The sequence below is a fragment of the Oncorhynchus masou genome, chromosome 23 (genome assembly GCF_036934945.1).
Source record: "Oncorhynchus masou masou isolate Uvic2021 chromosome 23, UVic_Omas_1.1, whole genome shotgun sequence".
Classification (NCBI taxonomy): Eukaryota; Metazoa; Chordata; class Actinopteri; order Salmoniformes; family Salmonidae; genus Oncorhynchus; species Oncorhynchus masou.
The window spans coordinates 32,437,441-32,457,592 of NC_088234.1; the positions used below are offsets into that span (position 1 = coordinate 32,437,441).

Here is a 20,152-nt window from a genome sequence, read left to right on the forward strand (position 1 = left end):
TTAATACATTTTAAATGCAGGCTGTCAAGGGGTGTGAATACTTTCTGAATGCACTGTATATGTGAAATTGACTCTTGTGGCAGGCATCATGTGTCACTATCCTCAAAATGTTAGAGTGTTTGTTATAGATGTGGCCTTGTGCCAAAACATGCATTTGTTTGTCGCAGGGATTTATCACTTTAGCTACTCCATGCTGCCTTATTTGAGCATCTATGGCTGGTAAAGTGGGACAACAACAACAAAATGACTGAATTACAAAATTGAAACATAAATTTGGCAACTCTCCAGTAGCCTACATAGTATGCAGATTTGCATCACTATTTTGTACAGTGAACTATTGATGACCGTTTTATAACCTTATCAACAAAACAAACAAAAAATATGCCAGTGATCTTACTGTGTCTTTGGGGTTTGCTACTTGTTTGAAGGTTTTACCCTATTATCTATTGGTCTGACAAGTGAAAATCAAAACTATTGTTACTAAACCCTTGCAGAGAGTGAGGATTAAGCTATCCCAGTTTAAATAATGTCCCACTTTTTCACCCTACATTACACTTTATACAAACTAATAGAAAATAATATACAATAAAACAAGAATGAAAGCTACAGTCTAGGATTCTTTTTCAACAAAATGACCTCTTACACATGTTTTGGAATACAGCTGAGGGATGGGCCTGAGGGAATGTAATCCCGCCAGAAAAACTGCCTTGGTGAGCCAACAGAAGTAGGGTATTCTTGTTGATTTGTATTTTGAGGAAACTATCCCTTTATAGCTTATAGGCTCGATAACCAACAACTACAAGGGAGGAGGTGAGGGCACTCAGAGTGTGGTGTCAGGAAAACAACCTCTCACTCAACGTCAACAAAACAAAGGAGATGATTGTGGACTTCAGGAAACAGCAGAGGGAGCCCCCCCCCCCCATTTGATTGGATAGTTGGATGGCGGGCCACTGTAGTAGGATGTCCCTTGGGGGTATCCGTGCCTATGTAGGAAATGCGAGGGTTAGGTTAATGTACAGGCTGGAGCTAGAACCTCGTTGTCGCGTGTCCATATTTTAGATCATACTACACCACAAGTTAAATAACTGGCTACATGGAACTTTTAATTATAATCGTTTCAGTCATCTAAAATCAATGTTGTGGGCGTCTCAACGGGAGGTCATACAATCGTCACTAGGTGGCAGCATATTATAAGAAGTTGAGGAAATATCCGGTGGTGAGAAAACTTAACATTTCAGAGCAACTTCTTTGGTTCTTCCTCTTCCGGTAGCCGTAATAGCAGGTATGGAGGCCGACATTTCATGTCAAAATAATCTGCTGTAATCTGTTGTTATAAAATGACAAATAGTATTTCAAATACCATATTTCCACAGTGTTAGAAACCGTAAACACATTATTAAAAGTATTTAATGATTTATTCTTATCCTAGTACTGTCTTGTCGTTTCTTAGTATCATGCCTTCAGTAACGTTTAGCCCAAAGCAGAAATGTCCATTTTGGTACCAAAACGCATTACCATTTAAGTGGTTTTACTACCGGAGATAGTCTTGTTGAAATTGCCAAGGCAGGGTGTATACATGCAAGTAAAATGTTCTTTCTCCATTGATTCGTTTTTTGGGTATTAAGCATTTTTGCTAGTAGCATTGATCAGTAATGTTGACTCCATCCGCAGTCCCCAAGCTAGCTAACTAGTTCGTTATTTAGCTATCTAGTTATGTAGCAAATCAATCGGTGAACAATATTCTACTGTCCTGCAATCTGTTATGTATTTACAGGTATCAACATGGTCCAGCGCTTGACTTACCGTCGTAGGTTGTCCTACAACACTGCCTCCAACAAAACTAGGCTGTAAGTAACATGATCTTTATCTACTAATTGCATTGCAATTCCCTTGTCTGCTACGCCATTTCTTTAGCTTCTTTGTCATTAGTTATTACATTGCCTGGCATTTCTCATGGCCTAAACTAATTGGTTGTTCCTAGTAAGTTGTACTGGTTTGCACGATTATACCTAGCTATTGCTTTTAAATAGGAAGTAGGAACAACTGATGTTTTTATCGATTTCTAAATATTGTGGACAACTTTGCATTGTGTATGACCCTGCTTGCAGGTCCCGGACTCCTGGTAACCGCATTGTGTACCTGTACACCAAGAAGGTGGGCAAGGCCCCCAAGTCCGCATGCGGAATCTGCCCTGGTAGACTGCGTGGAGTAAGTAAAGCTCTTAACTGTGCCAGCCCACTCTTAATTTCTATTCAGTTTGACTCGCCATAAATTCTGTGTCAGAACTGTGCATAAAAGTACCTCAGCCAAAATGCATGTCAGTGTGGTTGGGTGGAGAGAAATTATTTGATAATACATCACAACTTTTCAGGCTGAGCACAACACAATATTAGCCACCCCCAACGCACTGCTTCCACTTAACCTGTCTTTTTTACACATTGGTTTGAATGTGCCCTAAGGATGGGTGAAAGCACTACGTCGAATGCCAAAATGGCACTTGATCCAGAACGATCTGGAGTTCATTTTCATTGCATGTGAAATGTTTGATTTTGCATGCATTAACCCCTCTGGGATCGTTCGGGGTGCTAGCGTCCCACTTCGCCAAAGGCCAGTGAAATTGCAGGGAGCCAAATTCAAAACAACAAATCTCATAATTAAAATTCCTCGACCATATGTAACGGATGTGAAACGGCTAGCTAGTCAGCGGTGGTGCGCGCTAAATAGCATTTCCTTGAAGTAGTGGTTCCCCTTGTTCTGCAAGGGCTGCGGCTTTTGTGGAGCGATGGGTAACGATGCTTCGTGGGTGACTTGTTGATGTGTGCAGAGGGTCCCTAGTTCGCGCCAGGGTATGGGCGAGGGGACGGTCTAAAGTTATACTGTTACACTGGTGCCATGACTCGTCTTCGCCGGACGTCATGTGGAGGGATCGGAGACCCGGCTTCAAGAAGAACTGTGGTTGCTGATGCACGCCAGAGGCCTAGGTTTCGCATTCTGCACAAATGGAATTCTAAGGTAGCTCCTGGTAGCATGAATAGGGGGAGATTGCGAACGTCAGGTCTTCCCAGTATGAAAATGTGATGCAAGGGATTTTGCCATCGACAGCCATCAATACTGTTAAGCCCTGCACAACTAACGTGCTGTTTCCCATTTAACAACAGAAATAAATGCTCAACTGGGACCACTGGCCGAAGTGATTTAATTTGAGAAAACACAACGCATGGAGAGAACATATACATCTGTTACACAGACAAGTATTTTACACCATTTTAAAGAGACACTTCTCGTTAATCCAACCACAGTGTCCGACTTCAAAAGGGTTTTTCGGCGAAAGCAGAACATATCATTATGTTAGGTTAGCAACTAGTCAGACAGCATTCAGCCATTTTCCAACCAAAGAGATCACAAAAAGCAGAAGTAGAAAGTAGAAACATGTCAAAGGATGTTTACAATCGATCCTTAGGGTCTTTTTTATAATAAATCTTCAATAATATTCCAACCGGACAATAGCGTATTCATTCATCTTAGGGATATGGAGGCGCTAGCGTCTCTTTGGCCAATAGCCTGGGGAAATGCATACTGCCAAATTCAAATAGTACGCGATAAAACTCAAACTTTCATTAAATCACACATGCAGGGTACTCAAAGCTACACTCGTTGTGAATACAGCCAACATGTCAGATAAAAAAAAAAAAAAAGCTTTTCGGCGAAAGCATGAGAAACTATTATCTGATAGCATGCACCCCCCCCCGAACCACCTGAACGAGATGCAAACAAAAGAATTAGCGTAGCCGGCGCTACACAAAACGCTGAAATAAAATATGCATTACCTTTGACGAGCTTCTTTGTTGACACTCCAATATGTCCCATAAACATCACAATTGGTCCTTTTTTCACGATTAATTCCGTCCATGTATACCCAAAATGTCCAATTATAAAGCCCGTCTGATCCAGAAAGAAACAGCTTTCCAAAACGCAACGTCCTTACAAAACATTTCAAAAGTTGCCTATAAACTTTGCCAAAATATTTCAAACTACTTTTGTAATCCAACTTTAGGTATTTGTAAACGTTAATAATCGATCAAATTGTTGACGGGGCGATCTATATTCAATAGCAGCAAGTCAACAATACATGCACGATTTTCGCTCTTTCATAACTATCCACAGTGTAACCTCTGCCAGGAAGTGCCTCTTCTTCATTTCACCAAAGATTAACTTCAACCCAATTCCAAAGACTGGTGACATCCTGTGGAAGTTGTAGCGCCCAGTTTACAGTTCCTATCTAATTTCCCTTGACAAGACAATACAGGGAACTGCCAGAGGGATTTTTTTTCTGAACAGTTTTTCCTTGGGGTTTTGCCTGCTACACAAGTTTTGTTATAGTCACATACATGATTGGACCAGTTTTAGAAACTTCAGAGTGTTTTCTATCCACACATACTAATCATATGCATATACTATATTCCTGGCATGAGTAGCAGGAAGTTGAAATTTTGCACGCTTTTTATCAAAAAGTTGAAATAATGCACCCTAACCTTTAAGAGTTAAAGAGAACAGTTTTAGAAACTTCAGTGTTTTCTATCCAATGCTACTAATAATATGCATATATTACCATCTGGGACAGAGTAGCAGGCAGTTTACTCTGGGCACCTTATTCATCCAAGCTACTCAATACATGCAGTCAATTTTACTTTGTTTTTTACAAATATAACTACGTAACATGATGGTATTGTAATCAGTTATTTGAATGTTAAATCTAGTCTGATTAACTTGGGGAAATCAATTTACAGTACAGGTGCACGCATATTCAACAGGTGTGCATTGACTTTAGCTTGTTTTGGCTTATTTCATGGGGCTACAGATAAGTATCTATCCCTTCAACCTATTTTACTGTACCTCAACACTTGCATAAAAACTCTTATTAAAGTGTACACTTCCTCTTTAAGATCTATCTTTATTCCCACACACACTCAGTTTGAGTCTCGAGCAAAGATCTTGACTGGGAGAGACGTGGCGGGGAGATTAAGTGAATTAATCGTTTTTGGTTTACAATCAGCTTTGAATTGGTTTATCGCAAACAAGGTACTAGGGAAGTGAATTGATGTTAGCTTCAGCTGTTGACTAGTAAGGTGAGTTGGTGTACAAAGCTGGAAGCTGCTGTTATCTTGCATTGTAAAGTGTTTGAGCCTGTAATGGGACATTGTTTTGTGAACCGTAATTTACATTTTCAACATTTGTTCAGGCCGTGTTATATTATTCAAGCGTGTTAATTTCTGTGCAACATAAGTGGTGACAGCCCAAATTCCCATTGAGTGCATTGGTTCCTCCGGACAGGCTAGAGTTAGCAATGAGTAAGTGGAGCAGGTATGGTGCTGTTGTGCTAAGGGGACATCGACTGCGCTGATGGACTTGATCCTCAATCAATCAGTAGAATACATGAGACACATTTGACAGAAGTACTAAGAGGAATACACTCTAGTACCGAACAGTTGAATTACCAAAATTTCGGTATACTGTGCAACACTGGTTTCTCCTGAATTTAACCCTGGGTTCAGGTTTGTGTGTTGTCTGTGCTCACAAGCATTTCTTTGTCTTAAAGATCCGGGCGGTGAGACCCCAGGTCCTGATGAGGCTCTCAAAAACCAAGAAGCACGTCAGCAGAGCCTACGGTGGAGCCATGTGTGCCAAGTGTGTGCGCGACCGGTAAGAAAGCGCATCCCCAACACCACCTTTGTAGAAAACGTCTAAGTGTTGTTTATATTGGAAGACGTGCGGTTTGATTCAACCCAAAATGGTTTTCAATTAAACTACTTCATTCAATGGCATTACATTGGTGTTTTGGCCAGAATAAAGGAGTACATTTTGTTTATCTTTTTCTCATACTCTCTGGAAACAACCCCGAGACACAAGTGTAGATCTGAAACGGTTTGATAAATAGGTAATATCTCCACCCAGAATATTAGTGATAGTTGATGGAACTACTTACATGCCTAATCAGAGCTACATGATGTGGCTAGGTTTTTTTTTCTGCATGGGACCGTAGTCTCCTCAGTAATAAATGTTTCATGATTCATATTGGAGTAATCAACTTGGTGGGCTTGTGGTTAGTGTACATGCTGAGAGGAGGGTTCGATTCCATGTAGAGTTGTATCAAAGACTAAAAATGGGACCCTCTGCTTGACTCAGCATTGAGGGCATCCTGGCCATTTGCTCTTAAAACACCAAGCTGCCTCACGATACAGATACAGGGCTCCTGCCCCTTGGGCCATTCTGACTCGGTTTACTTGCATATTGGACTATGCCAGTAAGGTGTTATTACATTCAAGACACCAGCTGTAGTTTCATTCCCCTAGAAACCCCCTGGAGATTATTGATGCACCGGAACATCAATCCAAGTTAAATAACAAACCAAAAAAATCCCAATCAAAATCACAGTTTAAGCTAGAGATCAGTTATTTTTTTGCATTGGGTGCGTTTCAATCCACTAGTGTCGCACTTCCGCATTTGCAGTTAAAGGTGGTAGAGAGCGGTGTTTGTCAGACTGAGACGTCCCGAAACTTAAGCTTCTCACGAAAGCGTCTGTAGCATCAGACTGGTTTGACCCACTATGGAAAGGGGAGATTTTCAAACACGATGGTGTTTCTCCGTTTGCTCTACAACCTCCAAGTGTCACAGGACTCGTCTGAAGGTCACCAGTACCGATTTTTTTATGTATGAAGGTAATTTTGTGCCTACCCAAAAGGGGGTAAAAACATGTTAAAATATATCTCCTACGCTTTCTTAGTCTCCAAGATGTACTAACTAACGTTCACCCTTCTGTCTACCACAGGATCAAGCGAGCTTTCCTGATTGAGGAACAGAAGATCGTTGTCAAGGTTCTTAAGGCACAGGCACAGAGTCAGAAATCTAAGTAATTGTGTATTTGTACTGCTACAATAAAAGTCATTCAAGTCCAGTGTCCTGACATGTTTGTTTAACAGGCCATAGTATTTCTAAATTTGACGTTTAATTTCATTGTCATTCGAAAGGAATTCGCACATCTGGGCTCTTTTTTGCAGGTGCGTGGTAACTATTGAATAAGAGGGGAAAGAGTACCTGCATACTGCTCTTGCTAGTATCACCAAGCTTTACCTATCGGCCCCTGTGTCATTTTGTAGTTTTGAATGAGTGTGGAGTTTGAAGACTGCGTGGGCTACTGATTGACATATGGACTTTGAGAAAGTGTTGACATTACATCCAGGAATTTTGTTTTTACTCAAGATTCTCAGGCAGTTGACATGAAATATATTAGGATGGTGCAGCATGTGCTTGCATTTTGAAATTCTGGCGCTGGGTTTATTTTTGTATGCATAGATATTCTTGATTGGACAATAAAATGTAAACCTGTCACAACACTCCAAACAAAACAGTTTTGAAATAAGATAGTCCTGTAAAAAAAAATGTTTACGCCGGTGATAATTCAGTCTGCACTGGCGGTTGAAGGACGAGTGTCAAGTGGGAGTGACAAATTGGGTTAGAAGAATATTTAATTATCAGAGGCTGCAGCTGCTGTACAGCTGGTAAGTGTATTTTTTTGAATTGTCCTGTGTTTCTGGTATACTCTGGCTACCCGCAGGTATCTAAAGAGCATTCCCCCAGATAATCTCTGAACATATTTTGGAGCTTTGTGACTACATCAATGGACAAAAGGGTATCTCGGCCACTTATGCTTTGGCTAGGAATCCATCAAATATACTGAGGTGGATGATAAACCAGTAATGAGGTCTAGCAATGTTAACAAAAATGAAAGATACGATAACACACATCTGGTTATCTTGTTTTTGTAAGGTGTTGACTAGACGAAGGTACCAGACACCCATGCATACCCCACAAGACATGCTACCAGAGGTCTCTTCACAGTCCCCAAGTCCAGAACAGACTATGGAAAGCGCACAATACAACAGCTATGACTAAATGGAACTATTCCACATCAGGTAACTGATGCAAGCAGTAGAAACAGATTTAAAAAGCAGGTATAAATACATGTTATGGAACAGCTGGGACTGTAAACCAACATACACACAATGCATATGCGTACACATGGATTTTGAGTTGTAGATGTGTGGTAGTGGAGTATAGGCCCAAGGGCACGCACTTGTGAATTCTGTAATGAATATATTGTGTTTTCAAAAATTGTATAACTGCCTTAATTTCACCAAACCCCAGGAGGAGTAGCTGCTGCCTTGGCAGGTGATGGGTGTGAGGTAGCACTCATCACTGCGTACTGTGTTTATGAACAAACAATCATGAGATAGGTCAAGAAAATGTCAGACCCCTCCCATGTACACCACCCAAAGTTTCAGCTTCTCCCCTCAGCCAGATGTAACAGGGTTCCTCAGTATAAGCTGAACAGATATCACCACTCCTTCACCTCCCCTGTCAGTCAAACTCCTAAAGACCAGTATGGAGCAATGTGATATACAGTTGAAGTTTACATACACCTTAGCCAAATGCATTAAACTCAGTTTTTCACAATTCCTGACATTTAATCCTAGTAAAAATTCCCTGTCTTAGGTCACCACTTTATTTTAAGAATGTGAAATGTCAAAATAATAGGCAATGCTACCAAATACACTCAATTAGTATGTAAACTTTTGACCCACTGGGAATATGATGAAAGGAATAAAAGCGGAAATAAATCACTCGACTGAAATTCGGACATTTCACTTTCTTAAAATAAAGTGGTGATCCTAACTGACCTAAGACAGGGAATTCTTACTAGGATTAAATGTCAGGAATTGTGAAAAATTGAGTTTTAAATGTATTTGGCTAATGTGTATGTAAACTTCCGACTTCAACTGTACATGTAGTTATTATCAAGTATGAGTTTCCCACATTGTAGCCTGTACATTGAATATATTCACTGATCATGTTCTGTACCTTGGCAAATAAAGTTGCAGTTCCAGTATGAATGTCTGAGACATTCTTTTCAGTCATATCCAATACCAGGAGTATCAAACTCCAGTCTTTGAATGATGCTGTGTCTGCATGTATGTATTACAATTATACTCTTCAACAGTGTTTACCAAGCCTGGTCCTGGGATATCAATGGTTACACATTGTAACTATGCAATAGACTAGAACACATGATTTAACTAGTTAAAGGCTTATTTGTAATTCATATACACCACTATTCAAACGTTTGGGGTCACTTAGAAATGTCCCTGTTTTTCAAAGATTTTTTGTCCATCAAAATAACATCAAATTGATCTGAAATACAGTGTAGACATTGTTAATGTTGTAAATTATTATTGTAGCTGGAAACGGCAGATTTTATGGAATATCTACATGGCACGTTGTATTAGCTAATCCAAGTTAATAATTTAAAAAGGCGAACTGATCATTAGAAACCCCTTTTGCAATTATGTTAGCACAGGTGAAAACTGTTGTCCTGTATAAAGAAGCAACAAAACTGGCCTTCTTTAGACTTGTTGAGTATCTGGAGCATCAGCATTTGTGGGTTCGATTACAGACTCAAAAGGGCCAGAAACAACGGTCTTCTGAAACTCATCACTCTATTCTTGTTCTGAGAAATTAAGGCTATTCCATGCGAGAAATTGCCAAGAAACGGAAGATCTGGTACAACGCTGTGCACAGAACAGCGCAAACTGGCTTTAATCAGAATAGAAAGAGGAGTGGGAGGCCCCGGTGCACAACTGATCAAGAGGACAAGTACATTACAGTGTCTAGTTTGAGAAACAGATACCTCTCAAGTCCTCAACTGGCAGCTTCATTGAACAGTACCCTCAAAACACTAGTCTCAACGTCAACGTGCAGAGGCGACTCCGGGATGCTGGCCTTCTAGGCAGAGTTGCAAAGAAAAGCCATATCTCAGACTTGCCAATAAAAAAAAGATTAAGATGGGCAAAAGAACACAGGCACTGGACAGAGGAACTCTGCCTAGAAGGCCAGAATCCCGGAGTCGCTTCTTCATTGTTGACATAGAGACTGGTGTTTTGCGGGTACTATTTAATGAAGCTGCCAGTTGAGGACTTGTGAGGCGTCTACACCATCGAGAACATCCTGACCAGATTGCATCACCGCCTGGTATTGCAACTGCTCGGCATCCGACCATAAGGCACTACAGAGGGTAGTGCGTACGGCTCAGTACATCACTGGGGCCAAGCTTACTGCCATCCAGGCAGTAAGCAGAGAGCAGGACCCGTGCATATGCTTTTGCGGTACAGTCGATAGCGCGCCGGACCTCGGGCTCGAAGGTCGAGGGTTCGAGACCTGCTCTCTGCTGTTTCATTACAATACATTTCGAAAATGTAAAAAACCCCAATGTATTATTAGCTAACTAGCTACTGTGCAGGCTATCTCAAATGAGCTGCTAACGTAGCTAGCTGGCTATCTAGCCAACTTTACATAGTGTATAGATAACTAGCTAAGTGAATTAAATATCACCAGCAACCTAACTTCATATTAGCTAGCTATCTTTATGACTGTAAAAAAAAAAAAACTCAAAATGCATTTGTAGGTAGCTAGCTAACAGCCATGGAGGAGGGTGAAAGGATGGCTGCGCCAACTGTCAAAGTGAGAGAGTAGGTTATTCTGGATAGGGCAGGTACTTTTGTGTAGTTCCAGTCCCTAGAAGTGAGGACGGAGATAATAGTAACATAATATTCAGTGCGGTCTAAATGAAGTATAATTAAGTCTACTTCTTGTGAGGTTTTCTGACCTCGCATACAGAGAGCTGTGAAAGCAAATCTGCAGTCCTGGTCCTGGGGACTCAAAGGGGTGCACGTTTTTGTTTTTGCCTTAGCACTACACAGCTGATTCAAATGATCAACTCATCATCAAGTGTCATGTGGTATTTATGTATTCATTTGTGATGCTATCCTTGATATGATCCTGCTATTGTCACATGCACATGCATCTATCTATCCAATGTTATCATGATTTGCTATAAGGGATATTATACTTTAATAATCCACAATGACCTGGTGATGTAGAAGTTGAATAATGACATTGTCGCATATGGAAGACGGATACCTTGTAAACTGGAGATACCTACAAAATGATTGCCTAGTTACCGTGTAGGGCACTGCAAGGTTGGGTGACCAGTGCTATCTGGGAATGCCTCCTGGGGGAATTCAGGCATGTGAAGGCTACCTGTATCCTGCATAACTTCATGAGGATGGACACGAGAACCAGGAGGGGATCTGCAGCTCGCCGCCGTGTGCCAGAGGAGAAGTCTGCTGTTCTGCAGGATGTTTGAAGGATGGGGTCCAACAACGCAGCAGGAGAGGCAATCCGTGTGCAGGACATCTTCACCTCCTACTTCTTCGAAGAGGGTGCTGTTCCCTGACATCAGACTACACTATGCACAACCAAAGGATATTTATAAGCCATCCACATTGCAATAACAGTATTCTTCCATTTACTTATCAATGTCAACTGCATTTATTCAATTCCCAGTTTCTCTCCCTTTGATTTCTACTTCTCAGGTGAGGGTGCTGTTTAGGTAAGGGTGCGAAGTCTGCACAAAAACAAAAACAGGCTATTTTAAGTCGTGTGTCTCTGCATGTTTTTCAGCATAAAGTACTCTGCATCCACTCAGTGTGGACTCCAGGTGAGGACACAGATTCCTGTTGAAAACTGTCTCTTTAACTACCTTGTTTTCTCAATAACAATCTCTCTCCTTCTCCCTAAATCATCTAGGTTATATCAGCTGTGTCGATGAACCCCTCCCGCATCTGAACTGGCTACAGAGGGGACAGCATGATCAGAGGTGAGAGGTCACTTGGTTGGGTCAACAGGAAGTATTATTAAATAGGTGCTTTATATTGAAATAAAGACAGTTGTAGTAGTTTCCCCAGATTTAATGATCCAAGTTCAGTTTTGCATTTCACCTCATGATTATGATGACTGTCGGTGTTAGAATAAAAAAAAAATTAAAAGCCACCTGTCTCTCGTCTGCAGGTATGTTTGATGTGAGAGAGGATGCCAACCCCAGTCCCGTCATCGCCAAGCTCTTAAAATAACCTTCGGCCCGACTGGGAGCCCAAGGCTGATTAGGAGACACCACAAGACACTTATGTAATTGTGATGAACTGAGAGAATATTAAGGTAGCACTGTGATTCAATAATCATATGCCATCTTCCCTGCTCCTGTTCTTACCTCTTTCCCTTTGTCTTTTACGCCTCTCTCGCCACCTCCTCTTTCTTCTTCTGTGTCACTGTGCTCCCTCTCCGGCCTCTAGGTCACCAGGCTGCTCGTTATGGCACACACCTGTCACCATCATTGCGCGCACCTGCAATTCATCAGACTCACCTGGACTCCATCACCTCCCTGATTATCTTCCCTATATATATATATATGTCACTCCCTTTGGTTCCTTCCCCAGGCCTTATTGTTTCTGTTCCAGTGTCATGTCTGTGCGTTGTTTGTGTTTTATGTATTAAAACACTCACTCCCTGAACTTGCTTCCCGACCCCCAGCGCACATCGTTACACTCTGTTTTTATAATGCACACCAGATATGCATTGAAATACAGATTGAACTTGTATTTATAATATATTACAATTATATTTATAATGCATGGATTATTTATTTATAACCCTTGGATAATGAAGTTCCTCATGTGATGAAATACAACACCTATCCTGTGTATCAGATCAATGCAGATGAAGGAAATTAGATTCAGATGAACCGGTTTTACAGTATTTTACAGTATTTACATGATGCATAGGAAGTGTAGTGTACTGTTTTTTAAAATTCTATTTATGAATGACAATGATTTAACTAGTTAAATGTTTCTAGTCTATTGCATAGTTACAATGTGTAACCATTGATGTCCCAAGACCAGGATTGGTAAACACTGTTGAAGTGTATAATTGTAATACATACATGCAGACAAAGAATTCATTCAAAGAATGGAGTTTGACACTCCTGGTATTGGATATGACTGAAAAAGAATCTCACAGAAATTCATACCTGAACTGCACCTTTATTTGCCAAAGTAGAGTACATGATCAGTGAATATATAACATGTACAGGCTACAATGTCGGGATATCATGTATGGTAATAACTACATGTACATTCGACTAGCATCCTTGGCACAAAGTTCTATTACATTCTACTCAATCCATAGGCGTCATGAATGAAGTTGATACATTTGGCTAGCTATGTTCATAGCTAGGTTCTGAACTAATATACCAAACGTTTTAGGGTCAATACACAGATCGCCAACATAGCTCGCTACACATCCATAGGCATACAGGTATTTTAATCCTCCACTGCACAATAAGCAACAAAATAGTTAGCTTGCTATGTTACTTCAGATGGATTACATGGCAAATAACAGCAAGGCAAGCTTACAAAATTGTACAATCAATTTGTAGTAAATGCTATAGCTAGCTAGCTAGATTATTTACATCCAATGTTTCACAAGACAGCTTGGTTTGCTGGTTGTTTCACGAGTTCCTAAAACATTAAACAACCAGAATTACAATTTCAAACTGATGTCACACCATAAAGTTAGCCAGCTAGTTGGCTAATGTTAACTAGTCAGCTAGCTTGCTAAATAGCGATTTTTGTAAATTAGCCTTATGACAAACGAAAAAGACAATCGTTTGTCTTTACATTAACTAACACATTCCTCTCAACTACATTTTTTATGCATGATTCGTTATGACATAATTACTTACATTTGCTTCCGTCATAGTATTTTTCCTCTTTGCTGAGTTTTAAAGGCAGTTGGCACCCAATATGTTGCATTACCGCCACCTACTAGACTGGAGTATAACTTCCTTATACCTTGCTTGAAATAAATAAACAAATACCCTACCATCTAACACAACACTAAACAAAAAAATACCACCACCCTACTCCACTATTTAAATATATTTAGTCCTACCTCATGCCAACAACCTGAAAGGATGGGACATCACCACACTTAACACACCCTGTAACTCTTCTGATGTCAAGTCTCGCAAACCCAAATACCTCTCTGCAGCTGCCACCACAACCTCAATTTTCTGCGACTTACGCTCCATCCCTGCAGTCCAGTTGATAACCATTGCTATAAATGCTTGAAATTCAATCTTTCTGAAACATGCATCACTTGTTGGCCTATCCCTTTGTACTGGTACAGATCTACTACTCACACCACTCCTTTCAGGATACCTCCCCCTTGACTCATCTTCCTCTACTTTCTACACTGCCTCAGCATATGACAACTTCTGCACTACTCGAACCCTGGAAACCTCAACCTGCCTCTCTTGCACGGGACATTTCTGATTCCCAGCCCCATATAGGCACCCCTAAAATTAACGCATACCACTACTTTCCCCGATGCTACACATTCCTTTGTCTCATGCTCTTCTGCACACTTCTCACACCTAAGAGCCTCCCTCCTACACACTGCTGCCACATGCCCATAAGCTTGACACCTGTAACAACGTAATGTATTCGGCACAAAAGCTCGTACAGGATAACTTATCTATCCTAACATCACTTTGTCGGGCAAAGACTCAACATCAAAACTCAAAAGAACAGAAAATGACTTGTTTCACCACTCTCGCCAACCTGTCTGCGTCGCACCAAACGACGAGCATCAAACACCTAGATTCTTTCCCTTCAGTTGGTCAACTTTTACATTTACTGCTACCCCAGTAAATCACTCCTTTCAATGGCACCCTTTTCTTGAGAGTGAAACAATTCACATTTCTTGCCCCCATTTGTTTAACGCAGAGCACCTTCTCCCTCTGACCAACAGTTACACAAACAATTATCACAAGACCACTTCACCGATCCACAGCACCCAACTCTGTTTTCACCCACCCTGAAACCACAAATGGATCAGCCAAAAGACAAGGTTCCACTTTTCCAAATACTTCACTTCTGTGACTCATCTTTATCCTAACCCTTGGTGCAAGCCTCAGGCTCTGAGAACTTCACCACACCTACCACCTCTGATACTTCGCCCTCATTCACTTCCTTTTCTCCTCCTGTCTTCAGCTCACTCTGCTTATACTTTCTACCATTCTTCATTAACAAACCAGGCTCCCCCCCCCGTTTTTAACCAACAAGCTCACGTCTTCCTCACTCTTAGACCTCCTGTGTCTCTCTTTTTCCCTCCATTCCTCCTCTGTATTCTAAGTATACGCCTCCTTATTATAATACTGCACTTCTCCTGACATACATCTTGTTCTTGCTTTCTCAAGGGACGCCATTTAACCAGCTGTCACAATCTCCGTACAATTAGCACGAACCCCTCGGGATGTAGCGCTCAACAGTGCATCACACTTACAATGCGGCTGCTTTGTCTTGATGTTATGCTTTATCAAAAGCTACCATGACACTTTTCAATTTCAACCAAGCGCCCTCTTCCAACCACCATCCCCGTCTCAACCTAGTATTTCTGTCAGCCATTTTTGAAATTGTGTTTATCTGTTCAGTTAATGATTTTTGTAATTCGATTGTGTTCTGCGTCTTTTTTTGTCTCTTTAGCTAGCAAACGTTAGCTACCAGTACATAGCTAACGTTAGTGCTAACATGACCATCTGATGGCTTTTTGGTCTCTCATCGAACCGTTAACTGCCAATATTGTCCATGTCACATATTTATCCTAATACCAGATTCGAATTGACGCAAATCTAACAGTGTCCTGAAGGGCAGGTAGTTTGCCCCAGGTGATGCGTTGTGCAGACCTCACTACCCTCTGGAGAGCCATACGGTTGTGGGCGGAGCAGTTGCCGTACCAGGCGGTGATACAGCCCGACAGGATGCTCTTTATTGTGCAAGCCAAATTTCTAAAGTCTCTTGAGGTTGAAGAAGCGCTGCTACGCCTTCTTCACAACGCTGTCTGTGTGGACCAATTCAGTTTGTCCGTGATGTGTTGCCGAAGGAGCTCAGTAGGTATCCAGGCACCCAGGTCATTATTGACTGTACCGAGTTGAAATGCCAGCAGCCAGCCAGTCTCCCTCTACACAGTCATTACAAGTCCCACTGCACCTTGAAAGCCCCATGGCACCACATGGAGCAGTTACTGTAGTGTCAGAATTGTATGCGGGCTCCATCAACAACAAAGAGATATTCCCCCCCCCCCCAAAATCAGGCTGTTTGACTTGCTCACTGAAGACATGGCAGTGATAGCAGACAAGGGGTTCATGATTGATGACTGTGTGCCAGACAAGGTCTTACCGTCCACCCTTTGTCTAAACGGATCCAAATGCCAGCAGCACAGGTCCATCAAAACGCGAGAGATTGCTCATCTTATCGAGTCCACATTGAGAGATTAATTGGCAGAATTAAACTGAAAAGGCTGTTTCAGTCAGAGATCCCCAAGTCACTGATGGGAAGCATCAACTGCATCTGGGCTGTGGCTTGCCTTCTCACAAACTACCAGTGTGGGCCTCTTGTGAAGGCATGGGCCAAGGTGCAATGAGCTACAGCTTTCCTTTTTTTTTTTTGCTGTGACCATCCACATTGTCTAACACCCTGTAGTCCATGTATTGATAATAAACACCACTGCTTATACTCCAAACACAAAATGTTGGACATAATATTTATTTACAGTGACAAGAGAACTGAAAAAATGTTACTGAATTATTTAAAATGACTTATTAATTAATTGCACAGACAGATTTGTTAGTTTGTTTCTCTTTCATTAATTGAAAGGTACAGGAGCCTGTCTGGAGTTATTTAGGCTTTCCTGCCTAATAACTTTTGCATGTACACATATAAAGTAGTACCAGTCACCCTTCACTCTAATTAGTGTGAACACCACTGGGTCTCTGTACTATCTCAAACAGAATGTCCTCATGTCCACAGACAACAAAGTCACACCACTCCAACTCAGTGATGTAGAGCTGACCTTGAACTTGCCAGTAGTAGGTATGATGCCTCTTCAGGGAAGGTTCACCGTTATGCATGTGAACGTACTTACAATCCACAAAATCTTTTACGTTTGGGTTCTTAATCTCAACTAGGCCAAAAGGTGGATGCTCGAGAGGGTTGTAGACCAGGCCATCAGGAGAAGATTTAAACCAAGGGATGTCAGGATGTATGAGGCCACAGGGTGAGAATTTGACATTCTGCATCTTGCAGTAGTCACTGGCTGCTTCCATCTCCAGTCCTCTCTTCATGTCAGCTGTTGGTGCTGTGCCTTTGAGGATCCTTTCAGCTAGATGGCAGACAACCGTAGGCACTCTCACATGGCAAGCCTCTCAGAACCGTGACGAGGTCAGTCTTGGTTTCCGTAGCACCTGCCAGTCAGAGAAAGCACTCTGTTCTCTAGTAGCTTCCTCTATTTTATGGGCCGTTGCGAAGCTCACCTGAAGAGACTATGTGAAGCTGGTCTCCTTCACTGAACACAAATGTGCAGCCTTGAAAGTTGTTCTCTAGTCTGTAGCAATCCAGGGGCAGTGGAGGGAATGGTGGTGTCTCCTTATTGTGAACTATGTGTTGCATTGTGATTGGTGGCTGCTGGTAAGACAGGAGGCTCCCCACTTGCACCTTTCCTTGGCTAAAAGCTTTTCAGCAGACATCCCCATGCTGCAGATCAATGGCTTGGAGAGATGGTCAAAGTTATTTTATGCCTCTTCTATCTGAATTACTGAGAAGTCAGGGAGCGGTCCAAGAAGGGCACTGTAGAGTGTACTTCTGCAAAGCAGCCGCTGTGGTTAGCCAATCTAAACAACGTACTTGAAACCACCTGAAATGAAATCATTTTATATAGTCAAAGTGTAATAGGACATGACCAGCTACTACCTACTATACTGGCTATTAGGGAATACTCACCTAATCCCTCTTTCTGCCATGCACTTTTTGGTGGTCTTGATGATGGTAATTTTGCCTATGATGGTAATTTTGCCTATAGGCCCAGGTTTCAGACCCTGTAAATAGAGAGTACAAGGGCACTATTCTAAATCTAATCATGAGACGATTTAAGTGTTCATGATATAATTTCTTAGCATTATGATATGATTTATATGTGGTAGAGCTATTAAAACATACCATAGTCCTGGGCTTATGCCACTGCTGCCTGGCCTCTGTGCACAGGTGGGATGACTGATGTTCCCACCTGGGAATAGTGTGCAGACTGGAATAGTAATGCAACTGTGTGGTTGCATAATGCAGTGCCAGCAACACAAACAGTGATGTGTCATTGTTTCTGGCTCAGAGCGCTTCAGTACAACCTACGAGGGGATATAAAAAGAAAATGATTAGACTATAAAATCACTCAACATGAGTTACGACCAGCAAACAGAATTGACTGGTGCAACATACAACAGCCATTAAATTCATTACAACAATATGGGTTTAAACATTTATATTAAGGGCATATGCCCTTGTTTAAACTTAATCAAATGCGTTCAACATGACAGAGTTTACAGAAACAAAGACGCCTTAACAGTTACTAAACTAAAAACGGTTTCATAGACATGGGTTAAGCCTGGTCCTAAACTAAGCATGCCTCATAATGCAGATCTCCATTGACAGGAACTTCTTAGCCTGAGACTAGGCTTTATCTCTGACTGTATAACCAGCATGTAGTGTGTCACAAAAGGCTGACTTTTCACCCTACACTCAAACTTTGTGGTTTCTCATTTTTCCTCAGGGACTTGTAGCAGCAAGCCCTTATGCTGACCTCTCCTGTCATTTTATCACTGTTCAAAACTGTTTTGAATAAAAAAGAAAGAGCAATCATGTTAGCTAGCTACTGTAAAAGGCATGTTTTAAAATATGTTAAAGCTTTGAGTAAACGTCCTTGTCTGGTCTGATAGGCAACTTGGCTACATTTACCTTCATAGTAGAAAAGGTAACTGGAGACAAAGTTTAAACCTTTTTCCAACTTGGAGGTCGGTGCTTTGCTAATTGTCTTGGCCAGACGATGTACACCCGTCACTGTTACCTTTGGCAGCTCTTCAAGCACCTTGTGTAAAACAATGGCATGGTAAGCAGGGGTGTTGACTAATTACTAGCCACCTTAATGGTTAGCGCGTTAATAGCTAGCTAAACGAAACAAAAAAAGACACAGAACACAAGAATCGAATTACAAAAATCACTAACTGAACGGATAAACACAATTTTCAACAATAATATATATTTTTTTAAAGCTATAGAAAAATGATTATATTCATATAATGAGGTAATGATAAAACGAGCGACTTAGAGGCTAGTATGACTACTATCAGGCTGACAGGAAGCAATGTATCAGGTAGGAAGTTGAGCGGAAGTGGGCGTTGCTACGTTGTTTAAATTATCTATTGGCCCAGCGTTGTCGGGGTTAGGTCTTGGTAGACCGCCATTGTAAATTACAATGTGTTCTTAACTGACTTGCCTGATTAAATAAAATATATATGATTGGTCATTGCCTAGCAGTCGCCGCTGGTGATTTGCATAAAGCTGGAAACGTCTAACATCACGCCGCTCAACGGTCTCCTGCCCTCTCCGCTTCTCATCGCTTTCCTTCCGCTGAAAATGAATGGGAAGCGGTGTTTCAATATATAAAGCACATGAGGGAACACAGGCATACATAGATTACAGACAATAGACAATCGAGCTAGGGGGTACAATATCACATTACAATTACACAAGGACCTTAAGGGACATGCATATACTTACAATTCTAACAGCTTTTTTGTTAGTAGAGCATTTAACCGTCTTAAAATACAGTTCAATTTCTTTTTGTAGGTTACGAAAATGTGGTTTTCTGTTTGTAAATTTACATTTGTGTATATGAAATTTGGCCAAAAGAATAATTAAATTAATTACATAAAAATGATTCCACTTATTTCTATTGTATGTAAAGAATCCAAACAGTACATCTCTCCACAATAGTGTAAAATCTTCATAAATGTGTTCAATTATAAACCTACTGATGTCTTGCCACAGTTCTTACATGCATACAATGCCAAAAAAGATGCACAACTGTTTCTGGGTGGTCATTACAAAAGGAGCAATTTGAGTTGATCTTTTCCTTAAACTTCTTCATATAGTGGTTGGCAGGATAATATTTATGAATAATTTTAAAGGAAACGTCCTTAATTTTGTTAACAAGTAGGTATGTGTGTGGCAACATCCAAACTTTTTTCCAACAGATATTATCAATAAATCCATTCCAATAAGGCATGACATAAGGTATAGATACAACATCCTGCAAG

General features: G+C 41.1%; 1 protein-coding gene and 1 long non-coding RNA gene across 3 annotated transcripts; one reads left to right on the top strand and one right to left on the bottom strand.

Annotated features, from left to right (window-relative positions):
* The first annotated feature begins 1,261 nt into the window (after window positions 1–1,261).
* rpl34 (ribosomal protein L34) lies at window positions 1,262–6,952 on the top strand. Its single transcript, XM_064931933.1, has 5 exons — window positions 1,262–1,282; window positions 1,775–1,847; window positions 2,109–2,208; window positions 5,597–5,700; window positions 6,827–6,952. Exons 2-5 carry the CDS (start codon window positions 1,783–1,785, stop codon window positions 6,909–6,911), a joined length of 354 nt encoding a protein of 117 aa, XP_064788005.1. The 5' UTR covers window positions 1,262–1,282; window positions 1,775–1,782; the 3' UTR covers window positions 6,912–6,952.
* A 6,017-nt stretch (window positions 6,953–12,969) lies between these two features.
* On the bottom strand, window positions 12,970–19,242 carry LOC135510756 (uncharacterized). 2 transcript variants are annotated; one of them, XR_010451152.1, is made up of 5 exons: window positions 18,792–19,242; window positions 18,003–18,184; window positions 17,787–17,881; window positions 13,691–17,700; window positions 12,970–13,466 (listed from the first exon to the last, which is right to left on the bottom strand). It is a non-coding gene; the product is annotated as an uncharacterized LOC135510756 (long non-coding RNA). The 2 variants fall into 2 exon arrangements; XR_010451151.1 differs by having other exon boundaries at window positions 12,970–17,700; window positions 18,792–19,215.
* Window positions 19,243–20,152: the final 910 nt, after the last annotated feature.

What these genes read in the sequence shown, in the direction of transcription:
- rpl34 (XM_064931933.1), top strand. Translation starts at nt 1,783, where the DNA reads ATGGTCCAGCGCTTGACTTACCGTCGTAGGTTGTCCTACAACACTGCC. An exon ending in GCCTCCAACAAAACTAGGCT is followed by an intron (nt 1,848 to 2,108) that starts GTAAGTAACATG and finishes CCCTGCTTGCAG; the next exon opens with GTCCCGGACTCCTGGTAACC. An exon ending in GCCAAGTGTGTGCGCGACCG is followed by an intron (nt 5,701 to 6,826) that starts GTAAGAAAGCGC and finishes TGTCTACCACAG; the next exon opens with GATCAAGCGAGCTTTCCTGA.